At 44.9% G+C, this 14,121-nt stretch overlaps 2 protein-coding genes across 3 annotated transcripts in view; one reads left to right on the forward strand and one right to left on the reverse strand.

Moving 5' to 3' along the window:
- Lrrc18 (leucine rich repeat containing 18) overlaps positions 1–11,180 on the forward strand; it is a 24,731-nt gene extending 13,551 nt beyond the window's left edge. Inside the window, exons 3-4 of one of the 2 annotated variants that reach the window (XM_059274122.1) lie at positions 5,011–5,832; positions 10,850–11,180. In XM_059274122.1, coding sequence (XP_059130105.1) covers positions 5,069–5,832; positions 10,850–10,874 — 789 coding nt within the window. In that variant the 5' untranslated portion in view covers positions 5,011–5,068 and the 3' untranslated portion in view covers positions 10,875–11,180. Of the gene's footprint in view, positions 1–4,971; positions 5,833–10,849 lie in introns of both variants that reach the window. The other variant, XM_059274121.1, reaches the window with a different exon arrangement.
- Positions 1–14,121, reverse strand: part of Wdfy4 (WDFY family member 4) — a 229,276-nt gene that overhangs the window by 49,297 nt on the left and 165,858 nt on the right. The gene's annotated exons all lie outside the window — the stretch shown is intronic.

Consider the following 14,121-nt stretch of genomic DNA (forward strand, 5'->3'; position numbering starts at 1 on the left):
GGAGAGGTCCCTGATTTCTCTGCCTCTGAAACTGAGCTCATGGCACTGCCCAGTTCCAGCGGTACTAAGCAGCCTCAGGATGAGAAGGGTCTCTGATTAGAACAGCACACCGGGCCTTCTACAACAGATGATCCCAGCCAGGGAATGGTGGCCTTGAAAAGAGCATTAAGAAAGGGGGTTGGGGGGGCTCCTCATGTTCCCACCTGGCTTGATCTGTCTGGGGATCCAGACTCACTAGGGAGGTGGTGAAGTGCATTAGGCCAGTCAGCCCCCTACTCTGCCTTAAGCTGATTAATGGGCAGGCTCAGAGCCAAAGGGCCCATTGGAGAGAGGCTCCTTAATGGAACAGTGTTCTATAGACAGCCCCTTGTGGCTCCCTTGCCCCCACTAAGCAGACCTGGGAGGACTTCTTCCCACGGTATGGGTGGGCTGTGGGCGCAGGTTCAGCTGGCTTGGCTGGATCCCAGTCTGCTGGAGCATCCTGTCTTGTCCAGGAGCCCTCTTACTCATGCTTAAATTCATCTTAAATAGAAAAAAAACAAAATGGCAGCCAGCCTTTGAATATGCAGGGCAGTCTGGTGGCCAAAATTAGTGACCGTCTGGATTTTAGCTATTTAAACTAGGGTGTGAGCTCATTTACAATGTGTGTTGTTCACATGCTTGACACCAGGCAGGCCCCAGTATACTCAATCAGTGAGTAAACAGATGGATTCAGGCAAAAATAAGCAAAGGGACTTGGATTAAATCAGTCTCAAAGGACTAAGAAGGCCCTTAGACAAAGGCAATTTTATTCACTACTTGTTCAGGCCCCAGGCTATGTCTGCCAAGTAAAATACAGGCCTACACAGGATTTGAGATGTTCGAATTAACTCTATCTTTTGTTTATCTGAAACTCAAGTTTCACTAGTGATCTTCATTTTATTTGCTATGTCTTGGCGCTCTACCATGGAGACACATTGAAAAAAGATCATGAGTATATAGGCTTTCCTGAGCTGAATTCATCTTTTTGGTGAACTCAAGTACAGAACAATTTCTCTGACATGCCTCCCATGAACACCTCTTGCCCGTGTTCACAGCAAGGTCCAGATGTGCACACCTGCCTGCTCTTTAAGGGACAGAATGGGACTGCTGTGGACACACACACAAAATGTCCTAGATGTTCAACCTAGTCTGACTATGCAGGCACAGAGAGAAATTCACAGAGATTGACCATGGAGTTCCAATAAGTTTTTGAGTTTAAAATGTAGCTACAATAGCATTTCCCCTTTGGGGATGCTAGCCTCTGAGCTTTAAATATATACAGACTCATGTAACTGTCCCCAAAGCAGGGTCCAGGTAGTTCCACCATCTCCAGAAAACTCAGCCACACTGCTTCCTGGTAACCTAGTGTCCCTAGCCCATAGTTCCTGCCCTGGTGGATCTGTTTCCTGCAGCTACATAAATGGATTCATTCATCATGCAGCCAATTCCAATGGCTTCTTCCAGGCAGCAGTGTGCTCTTAGGAGTCACTTAGGTTATTGTACATATAAGTAAATATGTTCTTTTTACAAACATTTCTTTATAAATATTTGAAATGCATTTTTACTTTTCACTGATACATTATAACTGTACATATTTGTGGGATAAGGTATGATATTTCAATGCACACACATAAAACATAACAATCAGAGAGAGAGATAATGAACATAACCACCCCTTATGCTCAGCATTATTCTAGTGTAAGGAATCCGTCCACTGAAGGATGTACTTTCCCCTGTGGGGCAGTTATGAATGGGGAACTGATAAACACAGGAATAAGCTTTCATATGAACATGAGCTTTTCTTTTCCTAAATACCTGCTGGGGAAGATGAAACATCTTATGATGAGAATGAAACATCTTATGATGGTTAATTTTATAAAAAACAGCCAAACTGTTTCAGGGGCCCTCCTACTGTGCATTCCACAAGGTGGTTGATTGCACAGCCCCACTCTGTCTTTGTACTATTGGTTTTATGTTTCTTTTCACTATAGACCTTCTTCCTCTATTCTGGATTCCAGTCATTTTTACCTGTGTTGCTTACACGTATTTCCCTCCATTCTCTGGTTTATCTTTCTTTCCACGCATAATAGTTTGTCCACAGAGCAAAATTTTTAATTTTTCAAGCCCATTATTTTTTGTTTAATATTATCTTTTAGAGGAATGTACTTTTGCCAAACTATAGGTCATGAAATTTTCTCCAATTTCTTTTAAAAGTTTTATAGCTTACATTCAGATCCATGATCCATTTATGTTGTTAATAGTAGTTATTTCTATTAAGTTGTTAATGGTTTATTTAATTTCATTTTTTTAACGGATGAATGACCAACCACCCAACACCATTTATTGAAAAGTTTGTTTTTCTACTGAAGTTTTGTCAGAAATCGACTGACTTTGTTGACTACATTTGTGCAGATCTATTTTCTGGACAGTGTTTTCTGTCCCATTAGTCTATGTATCGTATCTGTCCCTCTGCTGATAGCCCATGTTAATTACATGGGAAATTTTAAAATTATTATACATGAATCTTCCTCCAATTTTTTCCCTTTTTCAAATTTGTTCGTTATTCCTAGTGGTTTTATCTTTCAACATTTAAGCATTTCAAAATTTTAGAAATCTTTATGCATATAAACATGAAATATAGAATCCATATATACATATACATGTGTATATAATCTTGCTGAAAGTTCAGGTGGGATCATGGTATCTTGACCACTTTCAGCAGAAACAGCTTAACTGTGTTGGGTTTTCTAACTTAGGTGTGCTATGTTTTCCCCTTTGTTTAGATATTTTCCTTAAGTTATTATTTCATAATTTCCACCATAGAAGTCCTCATTAGTATATATCTGAAATAGGAAAGCATTTTCCTTTTGAGAGCATTGGTTTTTTTTTTTCAACTTTTAGCTTTTGCTTGTTCCTTGCTAATATGTAGACATCTGGCAGAGCAGCTGTGTCTTAACCTGGCTTACTACAGTCTTGCTAAGTTCAGTTATCAGTTTAAGAAACATCCTAAAAATTTCATGATAGTCTCTATGTGGACAGTCAGGTCACCTGAGCATATAGACATCTTTGCTCCAATCTTTTCTAACACTACACCCTTTATTTTCTTGCATTATTTCACTCCCTAGTATTCCAATGTAATACTGATAGGTACAGTCAAACGCCTGTCTTATTCGTACACTGGAGTCAGGGAGACATTCCATTTCTTTTAAAAGAAAAGACTTGAATTTTAAATTATGTGCATATGTGTTTGTTGTGTGCACCTCAGCGTAATGTCCCCAGAGGCCAGAAGAGGGCACTAGATTCCCGGGAGCTAGAATTACAGGTGGTTGTGAACTGACCAAAGGTGGGTACTGGGAACTGAACTTATCAGCCACAAGAGCAGAAAGTGCTCTTAAGGGCTGAGTAGTCCCTCCAGTCCCCATTTTCCTTCCTAGTATGTGACTATAAAGTTCCAGGGTTGCCTTAAATCACAGTTTTGCTTTCGTGCCACAGGTTTTGACTTGTTTTCATTTTTTGTTCAGACTGTGGATTATCTGTGGATGTGCTGCTCCATGCCTGATTACATAGAGCCTGCCTCTAGCTATGGGCTTCCCTCACTTTCAGGATCAGTCTCCCTCTCTGGACAGCAGGAACAGCACTGGGTCTTGTGAGACTGTTGAAGAGTAGAAACACTATATGTACTTAGTAATTAATGTTTGAGGACCAGCATTAGGAGTGCTATGCAGTATTAGACAATCTATATCCCCTACCAGCTCTGTAAAGCGACTGTTTTCACAAACAGGGAAACTGAGGCAGAGAGTTAAAGAAAACTGCTAGCTGCCGAACTAGACTTCTAAGACAAGCATGCTGAGGCCAGAATCTTCATTCTGGTCACCCTCTACATCCTAGGGCTCTGTGTACCTGTAACTATACCTATTTATGCAGAGCAGTCCACAGTTGACTGTCAGGGTGGGGGATGTGGGGAAGGCTGTGGAGCAGTGGCATTGAAAGAACATCCTCTAGAAGCTTTGGCAGCCCCACCCTGGCAGCCTCCATGCCTGGGGAGAGGAATGGAATTCTGGATGCTGCTGTGAAGATAAACCCTGGCTCCCCAGGCCCAGTACTGCTCTCATCACTCTGTAGTTACAGTAACCAAGGCCTGCTAGCTCTCCTGGGTCCTAAATGTGAAAAGGATATAATAGTCATTTTTAACACTCACTATTTCCTCCCTTCCAGGCTTCTGCCGCCTCTAACAGCAGCAACCCCCTCCCCCATCCCCACCCCCCACCTCCACAGCCTCCCCAGGATGGCCTTTTGACAATGCTAAGGAGACTCTATAATGTGAAAAGTCTGGGAAAGTAGCACATAGCCAAGCAAAGATACTCATGCACATGCACATGCACATGCACATAGACACACACACAGACACACAGACACACACACACACACACACACACACACACACACACACACACACACAAAACCTAGAGTCAGAAGACTAATTCCCAGCAAATAGCCAGAGAATAAGACAGTGAGAGAAACACTGAGGCCCTCCAGCTCAGCACTGCCCTTCTAACATCCGGGAAACTGACATCTGGAGGGATGAGAACTGTTGAAGTCTTCTGGTATTTTTTTTTTTTTTTTTTTTTTTTTTTGGGTTTTCGAGACAGGGTTTTTCTGTGTAGCTTTGCGCCTTTCCTGGAACTCACTTTGGAGACCAGGCTGGCCTCGAACTCACAGAGATCCGCCTGGCTCTGCCTCCCAAGTGCTGGGATTAAAGGCGTGCGCCACCACCGCCCGGCGTCTTCTGGTATTTTTGCTACTGTGCTATCCCAATTCCTCTCTGCTACCCTGTTGTTGTTGTTTGTTTGTTTGTTTGGGGGTTGTTTTTCTTCCTCTCTGTACCATCATGGATCACAGCACGATGTGGTGTGCTCTACTAACTAGACTTGTCTTTTCTGTTCTTATCAGAGCTTACCTTCTAGCAGTTTTATGTGACTTCTTCCTCAGAGTCATCACCATCAACTCAGAAAAACCGTCTTCACATACATTCCCATACTAAGAGACCATGGCTAAGGGTGGGAAAGGCCCCAAGGGCAAAAAGATCACCCTCAATGTGGCCAAGAATTGCATCAAAATTACCTTTGATGGGAAAAAACGCCTTGATCTGAGCAAGATGGGAATCACCACCTTCCCCAAGTGTATCCTGCGTCTCAACGAGGTCGATGAGCTTGACCTTAGCCGGAATCTGATCAGGAAGATTCCCGACTCCATCTCCAAGTTTCAGAACCTACGATGGCTAGACCTGCACAGCAACTACATTGATAAGCTCCCTGAGTCCATAGGCCAGATGACCTCTCTGCTCTTTCTCAACATCAGTAACAACAGACTGACCACCAATGGGCTGCCCGTGGAACTGAACCAGCTCAAGAACATCCGCACCTTGAATCTTGGCCTCAACCACTTGGACAGTGTGCCCACCACACTGGGGGCACTGAAGGAGCTCCATGAGGTAGGGCTACATGACAACCTGCTGAGTACCATCCCTGGCAGTATCTCCAAGCTCCCCAAGCTGAAGAAGCTCAACATAAAGAGGAACCCCTTTCCAAAGTCAGATGAGTCAGAAATGTTCGTCGACTCCATCAAAAGGCTGGAAAACCTCTATCTGGTCGATGAGAAGGATCTGTGCACAACTTGCCTGCAAAAATGCCAACAGGCCAGGGACAAGCTGAACAAGATCAAGAGCATGGCTCCCTCGACACCAAGAAAGGCCATCTTTTCCAATTTGGTTTCACCCAACTCAATGGCCAAGGATTCCCAGGAAGATTGGAGGTGACCTGGGACCCTGACCCTGAGGCAGGAGGGGAAAGGTGGGAGGAACAGGCAATGAGCTGGACCCAAAGGAAAGTGCTCTTGTGTTACTGTAAGAGCCTTTTCATCCAAGCCATAAAACACCATTCCCTACCTCTCGGACTATGGTTTGGTTGATTGAAGGGCTTTTTGTCTCTTGCTAGTCTGCACACTGCATTTCTTTCCTGCATGCAGCTCAGGGAACCAAGAAAGGACCCTCATCTATCTGTCCATCTCATTTCATTAGTTCCCGAGGCCCAGAGAACTAATGCTATCAACATACTCTTACTATCACTGGCATTTGGGGACACATTGTCAGCTCCCAAATATGAAACTCATTCCATGGGAACTTTTTGGATCTAGACCTCATAGGCTAACAGTCTCTGAGGGGTTGGTAGAAGAGCAAATGGCCCAGAGATGGACAGGTATTGCCTGTATTAAACATTGCCAGGAAATAGCCAGAAGCAGCACTTTCAACTACATTTGTATAGTTGCTCTAGGAGTTTTTCTGAAGGCCTTTGACTGACTGTAAACATGCCCAGTGCCATTTGAGACCCTTAGGAAATGAGAGAGGTCATTGTAGATGCAGGGGCCACATGCAATGGAGGAAAGCTTGGCTGGCATTGTACAAGCTGGAAGAGAGGCCATCTGAAAGGAGCTGGTGGGAGCATTCTGACCGGAGAGACTTAGAGGTCAGGGACTTTTTCCCTCATTGGGGAAAATGGAATGCTAGAGCCTGTGGGTTTCTGAGCTAGGCAGCATGGAACTTCAGTTCCCTCCACGGAGAGCCTAGAGTACAGACAAAAGACTGCCATGGGCAGAGTCAGGAGTCACACTAGTTTTTCAGGAAGAAATGGCGACTGTGGCAATAACGTTCCCATTACAGTAAGCCCTCGTCCCCCACAAGCCTACTGTGTCCCTTCTACTCACAACTAAAGGATGGAGGAAGACACTCTGCAAAGGCCTTTCCCCTGACTTGGCTGAGTGGGTGGCAAGCTATGCAGTGGTGACCAGTGCCCAGCTCTGGAGGCCTCAGTGCAGGGGGCATGCAGTGGCCAGTGCCCAGCTCTGGAGGCCTCAGTGCAGGGGGCAGGCAGTGGCCAGTGCCCAGCTCTGGAGGCCTCCGTGCAGGGGGCATGCAGTGGCCAGTGCCCAGTTCTAAAGGCCTCAGTGCAGGGGGCATGCAGTGGCCAGTGCCCAGCTCTGGAGGCCTCAGTGCAGGGGGCAGGCAGTGGCCAGTGCCCAGCTCTGGAGGCCTCCGTGTAGGGGGCATGCAGTGGCCAGTGCCCAGCTCTGGAGGCCTCAGTGCAGGAGACAGGCAGTGGCCAGTGTCCAGCTCTGGAGGCCTCCGTGTAGGGGGCATGCAGTGGCCAGTGCCCAGCTCTGGAGGCCTCAGTGCAGGGGGCATGCAGTGGCCAGTGCCCAGCTCTGGAGGCCTCAGTGCAGGAGACAGGCAGTGGCCAGTGCCCAGCTCTGGAGGCCTCCTTGTAGGGGGCATGCAGTGGCCAGTGCCCAGCTCTGGAGGCCTCAGTGCAGGGGGCAGGCAGTGGCCAGTGCCCAGCTCTGGAGGCCTCAGTGCAGGGGATGAGCTCATTTCTTCTTCACCCTGTAAACCACAGCAGACACCACCCTTCACCTTCTAGCTCCTCAGGACTTGTGCTCATCCCATGATGCTTAGCTTGCAACACTTCCTATTGTTCTTCCTAAAATCTCAGACTAATCTAGATTGAAAATTCCCATTGTAGTTTGCCCTGCTTATTAAATATTTTTCATTACAAAAAGAACCAAAGCACAGTCTAGCTTTAAATAGAGTAGCTTACCAGGTCCACCATTCTGTGGCATAAAAAGCTATAATAGTGGCATGCTTTCTTCCTAGTTGTTTTCCTGTGTGCACATTTCCACATGGCTATAATTAGAGCATTCATGTCACTTCTACCCTGTTTTGAAACCCATGTTGTCGCATGGTCTTTGGAGCCAACACTGTAAACATCTGCAAGACAGCCGTTCACAGGGTATGCATAACTACACGTTCCTGTGGGCATTGAAGTTGTCTCCAGTTTTGCACTAACGGAAATAGTTCTATGATGAGTGTCTGGATGACGACCACATTGTAACATGGTTTCGATTATTTCCTGGCAGCCCGGCATCACTGGAAATAGTGTGTTCAGGGGTCCTTTTCAGAGTAGGTGTGACAGATGTCATCAGGTAGACTGCACACATGTATACCCGCTAGCACTGTATCTCACCACATCCTCCCCAGCGTGGCTACCTCTCTTTGCATCTCTGGCTTCTTTTAATATCACAGATGATTTATTGGAAGTCCGTCTAAAAATGGTATCATATCTGAGATGTGAATTACTACAACAGGACCCTGGGCACAAGGATCCCTTCAGGAAATATATCTATTAGGGGTAGAAATGGTCACTCAAACACCCTGGTCTCAGGAGAAAGATTCTCTCATCAGGTCTGCTGATGGGGTCCACAGCTGTGTCTGCATGGATCTATTTCCTGCCTTTTGTTTCCTCTTCTCTTTTCTTCTTCTTCCCCTCCTTCCCCCCAGACAGGGTTTCACTATGTAGCCTAGGCTAGCCAGGAATTCACCATGTAGACCAGCCATAGTTTCCTAGACAGGGTTTCACTATGTAGCCTGGGCAAGCCAAGAATTCACTGTGTAGACCAGAACAATAGCCAGAGAAAGGCAGGGAGAGAAGCACTGGGCATCTTTTAGTCCAGCCCTGTATCTCTAACATCTGGGAAACTGATGCCTCAAGACGATGTGAGCTGATGGTCTTTGGTGTGTCTTGCTGTTGGTGATGCCCTCTCTGCTACCCTGCTTCTTTCTCTGTAGCATCAGGGATCACAGCACAGTGTGCTGTCCTCTTCTAACTAGATAAATCTTTTTCTGTCCTTATCAGGGCCGGTCTTCTAGCAGAGATCGGCCCATCTCTTCCTCCCAAGTGCTTGGATTAAAGGCACCACCCCCCAAGCTGTTTCCCCTTCCCTACAAGTTCTAACACTGCTATGAGGAAAAGAGACACTTGGAATTTCTCTCTTCCAATTCTTAGGCAAAACTCCAAATAAATTCATTCATAAATTCACTAGGTTTTAAGGTTGTGAGCTCTGGTGACAGAATTTGTCTGACCACACAGGAAGGGCATATAGTTCTGTCTTTTAGATGGGAAACTTCTATTTATGGTTCAATGGCCATAGGTGAAAGCTGAGATGGGAATTGTCCCCGCAGCTGCCAAAACTAGTATTTCCCTCCGTCCCTTCCTCCCTCCCTCCCTCCCTTCTTCCTTCCTTCCTTCCTTCCTTCCTTCCTTCTTCCTTCCTTCCTTCCTTCCATCTCTTTAGTCAGCATGAACACACCTTCTGCCTAGCTTGTGATAAAATAGAAAAACTGAGCACTCCTGCAGTCCCATGACTTGAGAGACTGAGGCAGGAGATGGCTGAGAGTTAGATGGTAGCCAAGATTAAATGGCAAGAGTCTAAGGTTAAAAAAAGGGGGGGGGTGTTTTGGAAATGACAGTCTATTTCCCCAGTAAATCCCATCTGTTCACACTGGGGTTTGATTCTTCTGCTTCTTCCTCCATTGTGACTTTTAGCCAGTTTGTGGCCCCCCTTGTGAGGCTTCTGTGGTTCCCTTTTCAACCCAAATCTTGTGTTCTTCTTGGAAGCGCTTGTCTAGAAACTTTGGGTTTTTTTCATTTGTTTGTGCTTTTGATGCAAGTATGCAAAGACTTAGAGGCTTAGAGAGAGAGGCTTAGAGGCCAGGGCTGTTTGGCTATCCCTGTTGTGGTCCGCGTGAGAACCCAAAGTGTTGATTTTCTTCTCAGTTCACTGGAGACATGTGGCTGATTACTTCATTCTTGCGGAACTGCATGGCAGGTGTGATTTAAAATGCACTCTGATGAGGCACCTGTTTTCTACAAGTGGCTGGTTGGAACACCTGGCCACTGCGTCTTCTACCGTTCTGAGGTCTTAGGTGAATTCAGAATGTTAGTCAAGGCTCTCAGGACATACCATTTTCATTCCAAGCATGGAGACTTCTACAGGGATCCTAGCCTCTAGTGCCACAGTTAGTATGTGGAATCTTGGATGTGTCCATTAGGGAGCCAGGCTTGTGACTGCAGGCTCTTCCTCTCTGACCCAGGCATTTTAGGATCCACACAGAAACATGGTCTAGAGGGCAGCAGCCAATCTGTGGGTGCTGCCCAGTTCAACTCCTCCTCTTGAAGCACTTTCTCTGGAGAATGAGTACTAACTTTTCTAGGCATCCAGAGAAGTCAGCAAAGAGAAGTTAAGGAAAGCATTGCAGCTATAGCCCATGCCAGGAAGGGCCTAGGTCTTGACTGGATTCTCCTGTCTGCTCTGTCTGCTGTCCTCTCCCTCACTGATCCCCACTGAAGTTGCCACATATCAGCATGCTCATCACTGGGCCTCAAAATCACTTCATGATCTGCAGCCCTCTGACTGGCTAGCATACAAAAAGATCCTTCCTTTCTATCCCCACTGGAGCTGTTACCTGTACTTTCCCTTTTTCCTGGGTCTTAGAAAGGGATTTAAGCACACTGGACTTGATCAGGCTCGAGAACCAAGCCATCAGATGGCTTTGATTTGTCTGGTGTGCACTCCAGTCAGACCCATTTTCAGCTAGGAAATGCTGGCTACCAGACAGAGCAAAGATGAGGAAACAGAGTGCTTAGCTGTCTTCTTCTTCTTCTGCATCGTATTCAATATTGATGCTCTTTCCTGCTATGAAACACCACTGCCTGCCATGTTTATTCCCTGGAAGTTGCATTAAGCCTGGAAATATTTGATACAAAGTCATGGGTTTCTCTTTCGTCAAGTAGAACAGAAACCATCCACAGTGACAGAGGTCCCTGTTTCTGAGAGACAGGTACAGCCTGGGTGACCTTGGGGTGATCACAGTATGACCTGTGTTTTGCCCTGGTTGCCTGGAGCAGTAGCCTCAGTCTCTTATGTCTCCATTCCTCAGGTTGAGCTCAGCATCCATCTCCTAGTGTAGCTTATGGCAAAAACACGAAGACCCATCAGCTAACAGAAATAAACGACTCTGAAGAAGAAAAGCCCCAAATTAGAAGACAGAGTGGCACAGGGAACATTCTGGAAGACAGGCTCTCCGGTGCTGCCCACGTTACTGAATTGCTCTATCAATTTTACTTTGTTTCCCTTGGTTCTAGGCTACCTGCTTCTGAAAAGGCCTTTGAAAGATATTTCATGTGGTTTTCTGCGTGTATGTAAAGAGAACATTTAAGAAAATTATAGATATACATTAAAGACTCAAAAGTCTGCATTAAGAATGAAAAGTCTTTAGGTCTCCACATGTCATTCAAAATGGTACTATCTCATCACCAGTAAATCAAAAAAATTACATGTATGTAATTACATACATGAAGGAGATAAAAACATGTATAAAATATGCACATAGAGAAATGTATTCAAACATACTATAGACAATTAAAGTAAAATTTTAATTATCCCCTTAGTTGTGCACAAAAAGGCAGCAAAAAGAAAACGGGGATAATCAAGGAAAGCTCAGGCAAAAATTAAAATGGCCAGCTTGTGTTCTAACACGTCAATAATTACACTAAATATAAACGGCCAATTTTATTTGTAGTGGCTCCAAACTAGAAACAACCAAATGGCTTTCAATCTACAAGTAGCTGAGCAAACTCTGTTACCACATCATGCATAGAGTGTACCATTTGAATATGCAACAACTTGGACAGATCTCAATGTATTATGCTAGGTTCTAAAGGGCCAGTCTCTAAATACTGCACACTGTGATTATATTTGTAGGACAGTCTTTAAATAATAAAATAAAAGTTGTGAACAGAAGTAAGAAGTTTCCAGTGGCTAAGAATGGCAGGGGTGAGCCTGAGAGTGAAATGGCAGTGCAAGAGCTGTCTTTGTACTGATAGAATGATTGCTCATGAGGATTATGGCGGCACTTGCATGAATCTGCACACATGACAAAAATCACAGAGATGCAAACATACATGGAATGGTCCTGATTTTAAAACTAAGTCAGTGGTTAAACCACATGCTCCCATGGAGGGTGGGGAGTAAGTGGGGCATATATAGAGACTTCACTGTTTTGCAACTTCCTGTGAGTCTATAGATACTTTTAAAATGAAACTTAAAAAAAAATTACAGTCTAAACTCAATAAGAGGCAGATCTTTGTACATCTCTCCAGTACGAACTTAAGAGTCACTACGACATGGTTAACATGAGACTCTAGTATACCCAGTAAGCCCTGAGCTGCAGTTCTTCAGCCATGCCAGAGTTAGGGCATTTCAAGCAAAACAACACTTTACCTTCAACTCACTGGCCTCATATCAAAGTGCTCATTGTTGATTGCACCTTGCAGAGTCTAAGAAATTTGCTTTTTTTAAAAAAAAAAAAAATGTATGGCTTCTGCGTCTATGTTCTAGGCTTGGAGTTAGCTGAGCACAAGTAGCATCTGGGGTGGATGAACCAATAAGCTGCTTCCCACTGTTCCTGGACCTTCACACATCGGTTCCCCAATCCCATGTTGCTGCAGGAATGTGTAAGAAGCATCTGAATGCTGGAGTATTGGTTGTCACACTCATTTTAAGTTTGTGGCAGTATTTATTCTACCTCTGGTTTTAATGGTTGTTCCCTAGGCCCAGAGGGATGAATTGTTTCATCTTCCATCATGGACCTCTTGGGGCTTCATATCATCAAGAAATCCAAGAACCATATTGCTCCCTTCAGGGGTGAGCTAGAATGAGCTTTACTGAAATGATTGTGTACAGTACAGATATCTAGCCTCTGAGCTAGTCATTTACACTGATCTCTGGGGAGGGGACCGAGGTGGAAGTGTTGGAAGAAGGGGAACTTGATATTGAGCTCCAGGCTATTAAGAGTGTACCCTTGGCACTGTAACTGATTGTAGAAGATCACCATCTTACAGGAATTTCATAGCTTCTTATCACCAACACTCTAAATTCCTTGTCTTTTATTATTTTCAAAGAGAATTTATAAAGGAAGTAAACAGAAAACCATCAATGTTAGAACATTGTGTTGAAAAATGAGTTTTGTTGTCAACTCTAGAGCACTGGATACCATTCCCAGTGGATGATGAAAGGTTTCTACGAGGGTCTCCATTCTTGGGCCCATGCTGGAACTGTGCCAGGCATGACACAGCATGATCCAGGCAGATCCTGCCACAGTGGGAAAAATCATCACAGTGGACCTAAAAGCAGCAGCTGTTCCAAACAGGTGAGGAGGAGCACAAGGTCATTATCATCCTATGGAAGACTGTGGAATTTCCAATTATTTGACCCATCACTGAGAACTGTCATTTACCACCTGATAGCCATCCCTGTAGGGATCCCCAGTGTGGTGGATCAGTTCATCTTCTGGCACAGCCAGTTCATCTTCCACATTCTTCCTTCTACCCATTCTCTGTCTGCTTCCTATCCAGCTGGACTAGAAACTGAGACAGACACAGGGGGTGTGTTGCTGAAGAAGAGCCCTTTAAGATTCTGAGGACAATAGCCTAAGAATAGTTAGAGACAGCTATGAGATCACCACGTGCTTCACAAGATGCATTTCTAAGAGCACACTGCCCTGATCTGACCAATGAAATAATTTGATTGGTTCTCAGATGAACATGTAAACTAGATTGAGAAAATCAATTTGTGAATATTTTGCTAAAATTACCTGGATACAGTGTGTGGTATGAGGTGGACTTCCTATGTGACTGTTGGTTGGGAGATACTGGGAGCATCAATGCCAAAGTATTCTTAAAGCCTAGAACAGAACTGACCCAAGGGGAAATCCTCACTTAGAGTACAAGCCACAGCTTCCAGTAGACTTTCAAGAGCCTAGAGAGCCAGCCACACATGGTGGTGATCTGGGTTTGTTTGTTTGTTTCAAGTTTTGTCTTCAGGCACATGAGGTGATGAGCCTCTTTTTTGCTCCTATCTATTCATTTGGGTGGCTGACTACAACACACAATAAAATGACCTGAAAACTCTTAAGTGTAGACATAAGTGTCTCATGAGAGCAACATAAGATGTCCAGGAGTGACATCAGCTGACCTGTACACTGGAGCTTATCGTCATCAACTACTGAACTATGTCCGTTATAGTTGGCAAACAGCCACCTTACCACCAATGACCCACAACAGTGCCCTGACTCACCTTGACATCTCACTCTGTTAGCAAAGGATCTAATGTCCTGCTTCTGTCAGCAGGAATTGCCATCTGTTGAAGCTG

This window comes from Peromyscus eremicus, chromosome 9, assembly GCF_949786415.1.
Source record: "Peromyscus eremicus chromosome 9, PerEre_H2_v1, whole genome shotgun sequence".
Lineage (NCBI taxonomy): Eukaryota > Metazoa > Chordata > Mammalia > Rodentia > Cricetidae > Peromyscus > Peromyscus eremicus.